Genomic DNA, 15,799 nt, shown 5'->3' with positions numbered 1-15,799 from the left:
AGTCTCTCACCCTCAGTTTTGCTTGTAACAGATAAGTGAACTATAGATATGTAGATATAAATCCATATGTATTCCTGTTAACCCTTTGGGGCCTAGTTCCTAGGCCTTTTGTGTATCCATATGCTCTCGCGCTACCGTCCACAGGATGGATATGGGGTGCACAATAAACTAGCCACTTCGGTGGCAAAATCTAATCTAAAATCTAATCCTCAGTTTCACCCCGTCTCCCACACACCCCCAGTCAGTCTCTCTCTCTCTCTCTCTCTCTCTCTCTCTCTCTCTCTCTCTCTCTCTCTCTCTCTCTCTCTCTCTCTCTCTCTCTCTCTCTCTCTCTCTCTCTCTCTCTCTCTCTCTCACACACACACACACACACACACCCTTTCATCACCAGATCCCAGAGTATCACTTAATTCCAAAATCAATACGATTGACTCGAGGGAGTTAAAGTCAGTCCGATTAGAGAGAGAGAGAGATACAGAGAGATGGAAGAGGTAGATAGGTTGTCTCAAAAGTCAACAAAGAGACTATCTGCTGAGGACTATCTACTCCCACCTTGAGTCAAGGATAGAAAAGCAGGAAGCCCTCTCCCCACCCTGCACTCGTGGTGCCCTTACTTTCATTGGGGGAATGTTGCATCTCCTGCCGAGCCTTTGGTTTATGTATGATGGGAGGCAGTTGAACAGTCTTGGGCCTGTGTTGGTATGTGTAGTAATACTGAGAACAGAGTAATGATCACTATCGTAAGGATTCATTAATTACAGTCCAATCGATTTTGAGATTTTATGAAAGAGGATCAGAGAGATGAACGTAGACAAATGCACTAACGTACACTTGAGGACACTCAGAGAAAACGTTCCTCCCCAAGTGTCCTCACTCCTCATACAGAGATAACGAAGAATATATATAATAGGTTGGTAGACAGCATCCATCCAGGGAGGTACTACCTTCCTGTGGTAGTAGGTTGGTAGACAGCATCCATCCAGGGAGGTACTACCTTCCTGTGGTAGTAGGTTGGTAGACAGCAGCCATCCAGGGAGGTACTACCTCCTGTAGTAGGTTGGTAGACAGCAGCCATCCAGGGAGGTACTACCTTCCTGTGGTAGTAGGTTGGTAGACATCAGCCATCCAGGGAGGTACCTACCTTCCTGTGGTAGTAGGTTGGTAGACATCAGCCATCCAGGAGGTACTACCTTCCTGTGGTAGTAGGCTTGGTAGACAGCATCCATCCAGGAGGTACCACCTTCCGTGGTAGTAGGTTGGTAGACAGCATCCATCCAGGGAGGTACTACCTTCCCGTGGTAGTAGGTTGGTAGACATCAGCCATCCAGGAGGTACTACCTTCCTGTGGTAGTAGGTTGGCAGACAGCAACCATCCAGGGAGGTACTACCTTCCTGTGGTAGTAGGTTGGCAGACATCAGCCATCCAGGAGGTACTACCACCCGTGTAGTAGGTTGGTAGACAGCATCCATCCAGGGAGGTACCTACCTTCCTGTGGTAGTAGGTTGGCAGACAGCATCCATCCAGGGAGGTACTACCTTCCTGCTTGTAGTAGGTTGGTAGACAGCATCCATCCAGGGAGGTACTACCTCCTGTGGTAGTAGGTTGGTAGACAGCATCCATCCAGGGAGGTACTACCTTCCTGTGGTAGTAGGCTTGGTAGACAGCATCCATCCAGGAGGGAGGTACTACCTTCCTGTGGTAGTAGGTAGACAGCATCCATCCAGGGAGGTACTACCTTCCGTGGTAGTAGGTTGGTAGACAGCATCCATCCAGGAGGTACTACCTTCCTGTGGTAGTAGGTTGGTAGACAGCAGCCATCCAGGGAGGTACTACCTTCCTGTGGTAGTAGGTTGGTAGACATCAGCCATCCAGGGAGGTACTACCCTCCTGTGGTAGTAGGTTGGTAGACAGCATCCATCCAGGGAGGTACTACCTTCCTGTGGTAGTAGGTTGGTAGACAGCATCCATCCAGGAGGTACTACCTTCCTGTGGTAGTAGGTTGGCAGACAGCAGCCATCCAGGGAGGTACACCTTCCTGTGGTAGTAGGCTTGGTAGACAACATCCATCCAGGGAGGTACTATCCTCCTGTGGTAGTAGGTTGGCAGACAGCATCCATCCAGGGGAGGTACTACCTTCCTGTGGTAGTAGGTTGGTAGACAGCATCCATCCAGGGAGGTACTACCTCCTGTGGTAGTAGGTTGGTAGACAGCATCCATCCAGGGAGGTACTACCTTCCTGTGGTAGTAGGTTGGTAGACAGCATCCATCCAGGGAGGTACTACCTTCCTGTGGTAGGTTGGTTAGACACCATCCATCCAGGGAGGTACTACCTTCCTGTGGTAGTAGGTTGGTAGACAGCATCCATCCAGGGAGGTACTACCTTCCTGTGGTAGTAGGTTGGTAGACAGCAGCCATCCAGGGAGGTACTACCTTCCTGTGGTAGTAGGTTGGTAGACATCAGCCATCCAGGGAGGTACTACCCTCCTGTGGTAGTAGGTTGGTAGACAGCATCCATCCAGGGAGGTACTACCTTCCTGTGGTAGTAGGGTGGTAGACAGCATCCATCCAGGGAGATACTACCTTCCTGTGGTAGTAGGTTGGTAGACAGCAGCCATCCAGGGAGGTACTACCTTCCTGTGGTAGTAGGTTGGTAGACAACATCCATCCAGGGAGGTACTACCTTCCTGTGGTAGTAGGTTGGTAGACAACATCCATCCAGGGAGGTACTACCTTCCTGTGGTAGTAGGTTGGTATCTCAGTAGTAGTAACCAGTTACCAGTCTCAGTAGTAGTAACCAGTTACCAGTAACCGTCCGTTGACTCAACGACCAACCGTCTCTGCCTGAGTCACGGTCTTTCATATTGTTTACCTGGAGTTTACCTGGAGAGAGTTTCGGGGGTCAACGTCCCCGCGGCCCGGTCTGTGACCAGGCCTCCTGGTGGATCAGAGCCTGATCAACCAGGCTGTTGCTGCTGGCTGCACGCAAACCAACGTACGAGCCACAGCCCGGCTGATCAGGAACTGACTTTAGGTGCTTGTCCAGTGCCTGCTTGAAGACTGCCAGGGGTCTGTTGGTAATCCCCCTTATGTGTGCTGGGAGGCAGTTGAACAGTCTCGGGCCCCTGACACTTATTGTATGGTCTCTTAACGTGCTAGTGACACCCCTGCTTTTCATTGGGGGGATGGTGCATCGTCTGCCAAGTCTTTTGCTTTCGTAGTGGGTGATTTTCGTGTGCAAGTTCGGTACTAGTCCCTCTAGGATTTTCCAGGTGTATATAATCATGTATCTCTCCCTCCTGCGTTCCAGGGAATACAGGTTTAGGAACCTCAAGCGCTCCCAATAATTGAGGTGTTTTATCTCCGTTATGCGCGCCGTGAAAGTTCTCTGTACATTTTCTAGGTCGGCAATTTCACCTGCCTTGAAAGGTGCTGTAGTGTGCAGCAATATTCCAGCCTAGATAGAACAAGTGACCTGAAGAGTGTCATCATGGGCTTGGCCTCCCTAGTTTTGAAGGTTCTCATTATCCATCCTGTCATTTTTCTAGCAGATGCGATTGATACAGTGTTATGGTCCTTGAAGGTGAGATCCTCCGACATGATCACTCCCAGGTCTTTGACGTTGGTGTTTCGCTCTATTTTGTGGCCAGAATTTGTTTTGTACTCTGATGAAGATTTAATTTCCTCATGTTTACCATATCTGAGTAATTGAAATTTCTCATCGTTGAACTTCATATTGTTTTCTGCAGCCCACTGAAAGATTTGGTTGATGTCTGCCTGGAGCTTTGCAGTGTCTGCAATGGAAGACACTGTCATGCAGATTCGGGTGTCATCTGCAAAGGAAGACACGGTGCTGTGGCTGACATCCTTGTCTATGTCGGATATAAGGATGAGGAACAAGATGGGAGCGAGTACTGTGCCTTGTGGAACAGAGCTTTTCACCGTAGCTGCCTCGGACTTTACTCTGTTGACGACTACTCTCTGTGTTCTGTTAGTGAGGAAATTATAGATCCATCGACCGACTTTTCCTGTTATTCCTTTAGCACGCATTTTGTGCGCTATTACGCCATGGTCACACTTGTCGAAGGCTTTTGCAAAGTCTGTATATATTACATCTGCATTCTTTTTGTCTTCTAGTGCATTTAGGACCTTGTCGTAGTGGTCCAATAGTTGAGACAGACAGGAGCGACCTGTTCTAAACCCATGTTGCCCTGGGTTGTGTAACTGATGGGTTTCTAGATGGGTGGTGATCTTGCTTCTTAGGACCCTTTCAAAGATTTTTATGATATGGGATGTTAGTGCTATTGGTCTGTAGTTCTTTGCTGTTGCTTTACTGCCCCCTTTGTGGAGTGGGGCTATGTCTGTTGTTTTTAGTAACTGTGGGACGACCCCCGTGTCCATGCTCCCTCTCCATAGGATGGAAAAGGCTCGTGATAGGGGCTTCTTGCAGTTCTTGATGAACACAGAGTTCCATGAGTCTGGCCCTGGGGCAGAGTGCATGGGCATGTCATTTATCGCCTGTTCGAAGTCATTTGGCGTCAGGATAACATCGGATAGGCTTGTGTTAATCAAATTTTGTGGCTCTCTCATAAAAAATTCATTTTGATCTTCGACTCTCAGTCTGGTTAGCGGCTTGCTAAAAACTGAGTCATATTGGGACTTGAGTAGCTCACTCATTTCCTTGTTGTCATCTGTGTAGGACCCATCTTGTTTAAGTAGGGGGGTAGACAGCATCGATCCAGGGAGGTACTACCTTCCTGTGGTAGTAGGTTGGTAGACAGCATCCATCCAGGGAGGTACTACCTTCCTGTGGTAGTAGGTTGGTAGACAGCATCCATCCAGGGAGGTACTACCTTCCTGTGGTAGTAGGTTGGTAGACAGCATCCATCCAGGGAGGTACTACCTTCCTGTGGTAGTAGGTTGGTAGACAGCATCCATCCAGGGAGGTACTACCTTCCTGTGGTAGTAGGTTGGTAGACAGCATCCATCCAGGGAGGTACTACCTTCCTGTGGTAGTAGGTTGGTAGACAGCATCCATCCAGGGAGGTACTACCTTCCTGTGGTAGTAGGTTGGTAGACAGCATCCATCCAGGGAGGTACTACCTTCCTGTGGTAGTAGGTTGGTAGACAGCATCCATCCAGGGAGGTACTACCTTCCTGTGGTAGTAGGTTGGTAGACAGCATCCATCCAGGGAGGTACTACCTTCCTGTGGTAGTAGGTTGGTAGACAGCAGCCATCCAGGGAGGTACTACCTTCCTGTGGTAGTAGGTTGGTAGACAGCAGCCATCCAGGGAGGTACTACCTTCCTGTGGTAGTAGGTTGGTAGACAGCATCCATCCAGGGAGGTACTACCTTCCTGTGGTAGTAGGTTGGTAGACAGCATCCATCCAGGGAGGTACTACCTTCCTGTGGTAGTAGGTTGGTAGACAGCATCCATCCAGGGAGGTACTACCTTCCTGTGGTAGTAGGTTGGTAGACAGCATCCATCCAGGGAGGTACTACCCTCCTGTGGTAGTAGGTTGGTAGACAGCATCCATCCAGGGAGGTACTACCTTCCTGTGGTAGTAGGTTGGTAGACAGCATCCATCCAGGGAGGTACTACCTTCCTGTGGTAGTAGGTTGGTAGACAGCATCCATCCAGGGAGGTACTACCTTCCTGTGGTAGTAGGTTGGTAGACAGCATCCATCCAGGGAGGTACTACCTTCCTGTGGTAGTAGGTTGGTAGACAGCATCCATCCAGGGAGGTACTACCTTCCTGTGGTAGTAGGTTGGTAGACAGCATCCATCCAGGGAGGTACTACCTTCCTGTGGTAGTAGGTTGGTAGACAGCATCCATCCAGGGAGGTACTACCTTCCTGTGGTAGTAGGTTGGTAGACAGCATCCATCCAGGGAGGTACTACCTCTTGTGGTAGTAGGTTGGTAGACAGCATCCATCCAGGGAGGTACTACCTTCCTGTGGTAGTAGGTTGGTAGACAGCAGCCATCCAGGGAGGTACTACCCTCCTGTGGTAGTAGGTTGGTAGACAGCAGCCATCCAGGGAGGTATTACCTTCCTGTGGTAGTAGGTTGGTAGACAGCAGCCATCCAGGGAGGTACTACCTTCCTGTGGTAGTAGGTTGGTAGACAGCATCCATCCAGGGAGGTACTACCTTCCTGTGGTAGTAGGTTGGTAGACATCAGCCATCCAGGGAGGTACTACCTTCCTGTGGTAGTAGGTTGGTAGACAGCAGCCATCCAGGGAGGTACTACCTTCCTGTGGTAGTAGGTTGGTAGACAGCAGCCATCCAGGGAGGTACTACCTTCCTGTGGTAGTAGGTTGGTAGACATCAGCCATCCAGGGAGGTACTACCTTCCTGTGGTAGTAGGTTGGTAGACAGCAGCCATCCAGGGAGGTACTACCTTCCTGTGGTAGTAGGTTGGTAGACAGCATCCATCCAGGGAGGTACTACCTTCCTGTGGTAGTAGGTTGGTAGACAGCAGCCATCCAGGGAGGTACTACCTTCCTGTGGTAGTAGGTTGGTAGACATCAGCCATCCAGGGAGGTACTACCTTCCTGTGGTAGTAGGTTGGTAGACAGCATCCATCCAGGGAGGTACTACCTTCCTGTGGTAGTAGGTTGGTAGACAGCATCCATCCAGGGAGGTACTACCTTCCTGTGGTAGTAGGTTGGTAGACAGCATCCATCCAGGGAGGTACTACCTTCCTGTGGTAGTAGGTTGGTAGACAGCATCCATCCAGGGAGGTACTACCTTCCTGTGGTAGTAGGTTGGTAGACAGCAGCCATCCAGGGAGGTACTACCTTCCTGTGGTAGTAGGTTGGTAGACAGCAGCCATCCAGGGAGGTACTACCTTCCTGTGGTAGTAGGTTGGTAGACAGCATCCATCCAGGGAGGTACTACCTTCCTGTGGTAGTAGGTTGGTAGACAGCATCCATCCAGGGAGGTACTACCTTCCTGTGGTAGTAGGTTGGTAGACAGCAGCCATCCAGGGAGGTACTACCTTCCTGTGGTAGTAGGTTGGTAGACAGCATCCATCCAGGGAGGTACTACCTTCCTGTGGTAGTAGGTTGGTAGACAGCAGCCATCCAGGGAGGTACTACCTTCCTGTGGTAGTAGGTTGGTAGACAGCATCCATCCAGGGAGGTACTACCCTCCTGTGGTAGTAGGTTGGTAGACAGCATCCATCCAGGGAGGTACTACCCTCCTGTGGTAGTAGGTTGGTAGACAGCATCCACCCAGGGAGGTACTACCTTCCTGTGGTAGTAGGTTGGTAGACATCAGCCATCCAGGGAGGTACTACCCTCCTGTGGTAGTAGGTTGGTAGACAGCATCCATCCAGGGAGGTACTACCTTCCTGTGGTAGTAGGTTGGTAGACAGCATCCATCCAGGGAGGTACTACCTTCCTGTGGTAGTAGGTTGGTAGACAGCATCCATCCAGGGAGGTACTACCCTCCTGTGGTAGTAGGTTGGTAGACAGCATCCATCCAGGGAGGTACTACCTTCCTGTGGTAGTAGGTTGGTAGACAGCAACCATCCAGGGAGGTACTACCCTCCTGTGGTAGTAGGTTGGTAGACAGCATCCATCCAGGGAGGTACTACCTTCCTGTGGTAGTAGGTTGGTAGACAGCATCCATCCAGGGAGGTACTACCTTCCTGTGGTAGTAGGTTGGTAGACAGCCATCCAGGGAGGTACTACCTTCCTGTGGTAGTAGGTTGGTAGACATCAGCCATCCAGGGAGGTACTACCTTCCTGTGGTAGTAGGTTGGTAGACAGCATCCATCCAGGGAGGTACTACCTTCCTGTGGTAGTAGGTTGGTAGACAGCATCCATCCAGGGAGGTACTACCTTCCTGTGGTAGTAGGTTGGTAGACAGCATCCATCCAGGGAGGTACTACCTTCCTGTGGTAGTAGGTTGGTAGACATCAGCCATCCAGGGAGGTACTACCTTCCTGTGGTAGTAGGTTGGTAGACAGCAGCCATCCAGGGAGGTACTACCTTCCTGTGGTAGTAGGTTGGTAGACAGCATCCATCCAGGGAGGTACTACCTTCCTGTGGTAGTAGGTTGGTAGACAGCATCCATCCAGGGAGGTACTACCCTCCTGTGGTAGTAGGTTGGTAGACAGCAGCCATCCAGGGAGGTACTACCCTCCTGTGGTAGTAGGTTGGTAGACAGCAACCATCCAGGGAGGTACTGCCCTCCTGTGGTAGTAGGTTGGTAGACAGCAGCCATCCAGGGAGGTACTACCTTCCTGTGGTAGTAGGTTGGAAGACAGCAGCCATCCAGGGAGGTACCTTCCTGTGGTAGTAGGTTGGTAGACAGCAGCCATCCAGGGAGGTACTACCCTCCTGTGGTAGTAGGTTGGTAGACAGCATCCATCCAGGGAGGTACTACCTTCCTGTGGTAGTAGGTTGGTAGACAGCAGCCATCCAGGGAGGTACTACCTTCCTGTGGTAGTAGGTTGGTAGACAGCATCCATCCAGGGAGGTACTACCTTCCTGTGGTAGTAGGTTGGTAGACATCAGCCATCCAGGGAGGTACTACCTTCCTGTGGTAGTAGGTTGGTAGACAGCATCCATCCAGGGAGGTACTACCTTCCTGTGGTAGTAGGTTGGTAGACATCAGCCATCCAGGGAGGTACTACCTTCCTGTGGTAGTAGGTTGGTAGACAGCATCCATCCAGGGAGGTACTACCTTCCTGTGGTAGTAGGTTGGTAGACAGCAGCCATCCAGGGAGGTACTACCTTCCTGTGGTAGTAGGTTGGTAGACAGCAGCCATCCAGGGAGGTACTACCTTCCTGTGGTAGTAGGTTGGTAGACAGCATCCATCCAGGGAGGTACTACCTTCCTGTGGTAGTAGGTTGGTAGACAGCATCCATCCAGGGAGGTACTACCTTCCTGTGGTAGTAGGTTGGTAGACAGCAGCCATCCAGGGAGGTACTACCTTCCTGTGGTAGTAGGTTGGTAGACAGCATCCATCCAGGGAGGTACTACCTTCCTGTGGTAGTAGGTTGGTAGACAGAATCCATCCAGGGAGGTACTACCTTCCTGTGGTAGTAGGTTGGTAGACAGAATCCATCCAGGGAGGTACTACCTTCCTGTGGTAGTAGGTTGGTAGACATCAGCCATCCAGGGAGGTACTACCCTCTTGTGGTAGTAGGTTGGTAGACAGCAACCATCCAATGAGGTACTACCCTCCTGTGGTAGTAGGTTGGTAGACAGCAGCCATCCAGAGAGGTACTACCTTCCTGTGGTAGTAGGTTGGTAGACATCAGCCATCCAGGGAGGTACTACCTTCCTGTGGTAGTAGGTTGGTAGACAGCAGCCATCCAGGGAGGTACTACCCTCCTGTGGTAGTAGGTTGGTAGACAGCAACCATCCAGGGAGGTACTACCTTCCTGTGGTAGTAGGTTGGTAGACAGCAGCCATCCAGGGAGGTACTACCCTCCTGTGGTAGTAGGTTGGTAGACAGCAGCCATCCAGGGAGGTACTACCCTCCTGTGGTAGTAGGTTGGTAGACATCAGCCATCCAGGGAGGTACTACCTTCCTGTGGTAGTAGGTTGGTAGACAGCAGCCATCCAGGGAGGTACTACCCTCCTGTGGTAGTAGGTTGGTAGACATCAGCCATCCAGGGAGGTACTACCTTCCTGTGGTAGTAGGTTGGTAGACAGCAGCCATCCAGGGAGGTACTACCCTCCTGTGGTAGTAGGTTGGTAGACAGCAGCCATCCAGGGAGGTACTACCCTCCTGTGGTAGTAGGTTGGTAGACAGCAGCCATCCAGGGAGGTACTACCTTCCTGTGGTAGTCGGGTGGTAGACATCAGCCCTCCAGGGAGGTACTACCTTCCTGTGGTAGTAGGTTGGTAGACAGCATCCATCCAGGGAGGTACTACCTTACTGTGGTAGTAGGTTGGTAGACATCAGCCTTCCAGGGAGGTACTACCCTCCTGTGGTAGTAGGTTGGTAGACAGCAGCCATCCAGGGAGGTACTACCTTCCTGTGGTAGTAGGTTGGTAGACATCAGCCATCCAGGGAGGTACTACCTTCCTGTGGTAGTAGGTTGGTAGACAGCCATCCAGGGAGGTACTACCTTCCTGTGGTAGTAGGTTGGTAGACAGCATCCATCCAGGGAGGTACTACCTTCCTGTGGTAGTAGGTTGGTAGACAGCATCCATCCAGGGAGGTACTACCTTCCTGTGGTAGTAGGTTGGTAGACAGCATCCATCCAGGGAGGTACTACCTTCCTGTGGTAGTAGGTTGGTAGACATCAGCCATCCAGGGAGGTACTACCTTCCTGTGGTAGTAGGTTGGTAGACAGCATCCATCCAGGGAGGTACTACCTTCCTGTGGTAGTAGGTTGGTAGACAGCAGCCATCCAGGGAGGTACTACCTTCCTGTGGTAGTAGGTTGGTAGACATCAGCCATCCAGGGAGGTACTACCTTCCTGTGGTAGTAGGTTGGTAGACAGCATCCATCCAGGGAGGTACTACCTTCCTGTGGTAGTAGGTTGGTAGACAGCATCCATCCAGGGAGGTACTACCTTCCTGTGGTAGTAGGTTGGTAGACATCAGCCATCCAGGGAGGTACTACCTTCCTGTGGTAGTAGGTTGGTAGACAGAATCCATCCAGGGAGGTACTACCTTCCTGTGGTAGTAGGTTGGTAGACAGAATCCATCCAGGGAGGTACTACCTTCCTGTGGTAGTAGGTTGGTAGACAGCATCCATCCAGGGAGGTACTACCTTCCTGTGGTAGTAGGTTGGTAGACTGTGGTAGTAGGTTGGTCAGCCATCCAGGGAGGTACTACCCTCCTGTGGTAGTAGGTTGGTAGACAGCAACCATCCAGGGAGGTACTACCCTCCTGTGGTAGTAGGTTGGTAGACAGCAGCCATCCAGGGAGGTACTACCTTCCTGTGGTAGTAGGTTGGTAGACATCAGCCATCCAGGGAGGTACTACCTTCCTGTGGTAGTAGGTTGGTAGACAGCAGCCATCCAGGGAGGTACTACCCTCCTGTGGTAGTAGGTTGGTAGACAGCAACCATCCAGGGAGGTACTACCTTCCTGTGGTAGTAGGTTGGTAGACAGCAGCCATCCAGGGAGGTACTACCCTCCTGTGGTAGTAGGTTGGTAGACATCAGCCATCCAGGGAGGTACTACCTTCCTGTGGTAGTAGGTTGGTAGACATCAGCCATCCAGGGAGGTACTACCTTCCTGTGGTAGTAGGTTGGTAGACAGCAGCCATCCAGGGAGGTACTATCCTCCTGTGGTAGTAGGTTGGTAGACATCAGCCATCCAGGGAGGTACTACCTTGCTGTGGTAGTAGGTTGTTAGACAGCAGCCATCCAGGGAGGTACTACCCTCCTGTGGTAGTAGGTTGGTAGACATCAGCCATCCAGGGAGGTACTACCCTCCTGTGGTAGTAGGTTGGTAGATATCAGCCATACAGGGAGGTACTACCCTCCTGTGGTAGTAGGTTGGTAGACAGGAACCATCCAGGGAGGTACTACCCTCCTGTAGTAGTAGGTTGATAGACAGCAACCATCGAGGGAGGTACTACCCTCCTGTAGTAGTAGGTTGGTAGACAGCAACCATCGAGGGAGGTACTGCCCTCCTGTAGTAGTAGGTTGGTAGACAGCAGCCATCCAGGGAGGTACTACCCTCCTGTGGTAGTAGGTTGGTAGACAGCCATCCAGGGAGGTACTACCATCCTGTGGTAGTAGGTTGGTAGACAGCAACCACCCAGGGAGGTACTACCCTCCTGTGGTAGTAGGTTGGTAGACAGCAACCATCGAGGGAGGTACTACCCTCCTGTAGTAGTAGGTTGGTAGACAGCACCATCCAGGGAGGTACTTGTCTCCTGTGGTAATAGGTTGGTAGACAGCAACCACCCAGGGAGGTACTACCCTCCTGTGGTAGTAGGTTGGTAGACAGCAACCATCGAGGGAGGTACTACCCTCCTGTAGTAGTAGGTTGGTAGACAGCAACCATCGAGGGAGGTACTACCCTCCTGTAGTAGTAGGTTGGTAGACAGCAGCCATCCAGGGAGGTACTACCCTCCTGTGGTAGTAGGTTGGTAGACATCAGCCATCCAGGGAGGTACTACCATCCTGTGGTAGTAGGTTGGTAGACAGCAGTCATCCAGGGAGGTACTACCCTCCTGTGGTAGTAGGTTGGTAGACAGCAGCCATCCAGGGAGGTACTACCCTCCTGTGGTAGTAGGTTGGTAGACAGCAACCATCCAGGGAGGTACTACCCTCCTGTGGTAGTAGGTTGGTAGACAGCAACCATCCAGGGAGGTACTACCCTCCTGTGGTAGTAGGTTGGTAGACAGCAACCATCCAGGGAGGTACTACAGTCCTGTCCAGGTCACAACCTCTTAAAAAAACAAATTGGCAGACTGATACAGTTGCTTATCATTTCTTACCATTTCACGAGCACAAAATACAACAAATAAATATTAGGAACAGCAACTTATTTTCACTATACACATACGTTCACTTTTCTATGTGATTCTTACTAATTCTAAAGCCAATAACATAGCCTTTGCCGCCAAGGTTTCCTGGTGTGAGTGGGTCGTGGGGAAGATAATTCCAAACACCACTAACAGATAACATAGCCTTTGCCACCAAGGTTTCCTGGTGTGAGTGGGTCGTGGGGAAGATAATTCCAAACACCACTAACAGATAACATAGCCTTTGCCACCAAGGTTTCCTGGTGTGAGTGGGTCGTGGGGAAGATAATTCCAAACACCACTAACAGATAACATAGCCTTTGCCACCAAGGTTTCCTGGTGTGAGTGGGTCGTGGGGAAGATAATTCCAAACACCACTAACAGATAACATAGCCTTTGCCACCAAGGTTTCCTGGTGTGAGTGGGTCGTGGGGAAGATAATTCCAAACACCACTAACAAATAACACAGCCTTTGCCACCAAGGTTTCCTGGTGTGAGTGGGTCGTGGGGAAGATAATTCCAAACACCACTAACAGATAAAATAATCTTGTAAGGTCTGTGACAGCAGTGACAGTACGTGGAGTGACTACAGTTCGAGCTTCACAGAGTGCATTAGTTTTATTAAATTTATGGCGGAGTGCCACGTCTGTTGAGGTCGTAAAATGTGAGACTAGTGTATTCACAGACTGTAGATGGTGCACCATCATAGTTACTGTAACTATCAACACTGAAGATGGTACACTATCGTATTTCTGTAACTACACTGGCAATAATAATGTTTATTTCTACCAGTACATGATACAACTTATACAGACCATAGCTGACATCAATGACATTTCCTGCAACTTAGGTTAATTTTGTCTCCAGAATGCCACCCACACCCGTCAACTAACCCCCAGGTACCTACTTACTGCTAGGTGAAGGGGAACAGCAGGGTATCTTAAGAAAACATGCCCAATGTTTTCACCTTAACCGGGAATCGAACCACGGACACTCAGTATGTGAGCTGAGTGCGTTACCAACCCAGCTACTGGACACCATTGTTAAATTTATTCAGGTATACACAAATACAGTTACATAGATTATATATTATCATACAAGCATGTGTGTAGAGAACCTGGGATAACCCAGTGACTTCGACTGGGGTTACAGTCTGGTACTCAGTCAGCTACTAAGACTAACCTTCCACTCGTAGAGGCAGTCATTGACGAGGTCAACAGTGAAGACTGGATCCTTGGCATTCTGCTGGCCTCTGGAAAGCTCCTGAAACTCCTTCATCAACCTCCTAGTTCTGACGATCTTCATGTGTTTAGTAGTGGACTCGTTCAGGATCCCACCGCCGCTGCCACCACTGCCTCCAGCCGCGCCGCTGCTACCCTGGGATGCCTTTTTGAAGAGGACGCCCGTGGAGGTGGGTGCAGACGCCCCCAGGGGAGTTTTACCACGGCTGGAAGACTTGGGGCTGTGTTGACTGACCACTCCCTCAGAAGGCCCTACCCGGCTGCCTTCCAAGTAGGTGTGTCTGGAGAAGAACTTCCGTGCTGTGGAGGGAGAGTTGAGGCCATTGTGGCCTCCAGCACTCCCCCCATCACCACTGCCTGCCCCAATACAACCTCCACCACCCACCAACGCCACCACACCTTCACCTGTGGTGTCTTGGCCCCATGCACCAGATAGCTGGCTTCTGTTACCCGCTGTGTTCATTGAGGTTCTAGAGCTGGAGTCTCTACAAGTGTTGTGGTTGATGTGGTTGTTACTGGTGGTGGTAGTTGTGGTAGTGGTGGTGGTAGGAGAAGCCTCGGTGGTGTGGTACTGGGGCTCCAACTTGTCGCTGGAACGGAAGAGCTTTCGGAAAGCAGCGGCCATCTTGGTGCCCTGCGTCAGGAGTTGTTGGCGAAGGAGGGAGTGTAGCGACGAGCACCGCTGACGCCGCAGGGGCTGACCGCGGCGCTGACGGTGGTGAGGGAACCTCCTGACGGTGTCCTCCACCTTCTCCACCACGCTCTCCTCCCTCACCGCCTCCCTCACCGCCCGTCCACGCATCAACGCTTTCACCTCACGCCCTTCCCCACGCCATCTTTGTAAACAATATCATTACCATTGTAAAAAAAAAAACTGTCTCCATCAATTTGCACCTCCCCTCCCCTCCTCCACTACCCTACACCTCTCCCTCACAATGCCCCAACAATGTCCGATAATCTTACGAACACCTCGTTCACACGTAAGGCAGTACATCCAGTGAGCATTCGAACACAGTTCCACAGAGGCTGAAACTCGATGCTCCGTTACCAGTTCGGAAATATTTGGTAACACATTTCCAAGACACGCACTTCTGGACACGGGGAGACTAGGAATATGGACATTTTTCTTTATCCTGGAAGATCCATGCCAAGGAATCGCAGACCACAAATCCTGCGAAATCCCGGCGGCTATAAACAAGAGGATCTTCTCACAGAGAGATCAAAGCCGGTGAGATCCCAACTCACGTCCTGGTGACACGCACCAGCTGCCTTCAACACAACCTGAAGAAACAAAGAAAACCTCTTTTCTCTTTCTTACACACACACACACACACACACAAAAGCTGATATGCAACCACAATTATATATATATGTATACTTTACACTTTACAAAAAAAGCTTTAACGTTAAAATTTCTTCTCTTTTAGCTTTACTTACACATCCAGTAGCGACAGGCAGGGCCACACACACACAAATGTACACACACACACACACAAATGACGTAGTGGAGGCAGAAACCATACATAGTTTTAAGACGAGGTTTGATAAAGCTCATGGAGCGGGGAGAGAGAGGACCCAGTAGCAACCGGTGAAGAGGCGGGGCCAGGAGCTAAGACTCGACCCCTGCAACCATAAATAGGTGAGTACAAATAGGTGAGTACACACACACACCACACATAGCTTTAAGCAGAGGTATGATAAAGCTCACGGTTCAGGGAGTGACCTAGTAGCGACCAGTGAAGAGGCGGGGCCAGGAGCTTGGACTCGACCCCTGCAACCTCAACTAGGTGAGTACACACACACACACACACACACACACACACACACACACACACACATAAGGAACTAAGGAACATAAGGAAACTAGAGAAAGTGTAAAGGTTTGCAACTAGACTGGTCCCGGAGCTAATAGGTATGTCCTACGAGGAGAGGTTAAGAGAAATCGACCTGACCACACTGGAGGACACGAGAGATAGGGGGATATGATAACGACATATAAAATACTGAGAGGAATCGACAAGGTAAACAGAGACAGGATGTTCCAGAGATGGGACACAGCAACAAGGGGACACAGTTGGAAGTTGAAGATTCGGAGGAATCACAGGGAT

General features: G+C 50.6%; 2 protein-coding genes across 14 annotated transcripts in view; both read right to left on the bottom strand.

The window, feature by feature from the left end:
- The window catches only part of LOC128702463 (ubiquitin-conjugating enzyme E2Q-like protein CG4502), a 53,205-nt gene extending 38,237 nt beyond the window's left edge, over window positions 1–14,968 (bottom strand). Inside the window, exon 1 of the mRNA XM_053796696.2 lies at window positions 13,633–14,968. Within this exon, the coding sequence (XP_053652671.1) occupies window positions 13,633–14,493 (861 nt within the window). The 5' untranslated portion in view covers window positions 14,494–14,968. The remainder of the gene's footprint in view (window positions 1–13,632) is intronic.
- The window catches only part of LOC128702468 (tigger transposable element-derived protein 1), a 490,624-nt gene that overhangs the window by 200,847 nt on the left and 273,978 nt on the right, over window positions 1–15,799 (bottom strand). The window lies entirely within an intron of this gene.

The sequence above is a fragment of the Cherax quadricarinatus genome, chromosome 98 (assembly GCF_038502225.1).
Source record: "Cherax quadricarinatus isolate ZL_2023a chromosome 98, ASM3850222v1, whole genome shotgun sequence".
In the NCBI taxonomy this organism is placed as follows: Eukaryota; Metazoa; Arthropoda; class Malacostraca; order Decapoda; family Parastacidae; genus Cherax; species Cherax quadricarinatus.
The sequence above is the reverse complement of the archived record's forward strand: the minus strand, read 5'-3'. Positions and strand labels throughout refer to the sequence as shown.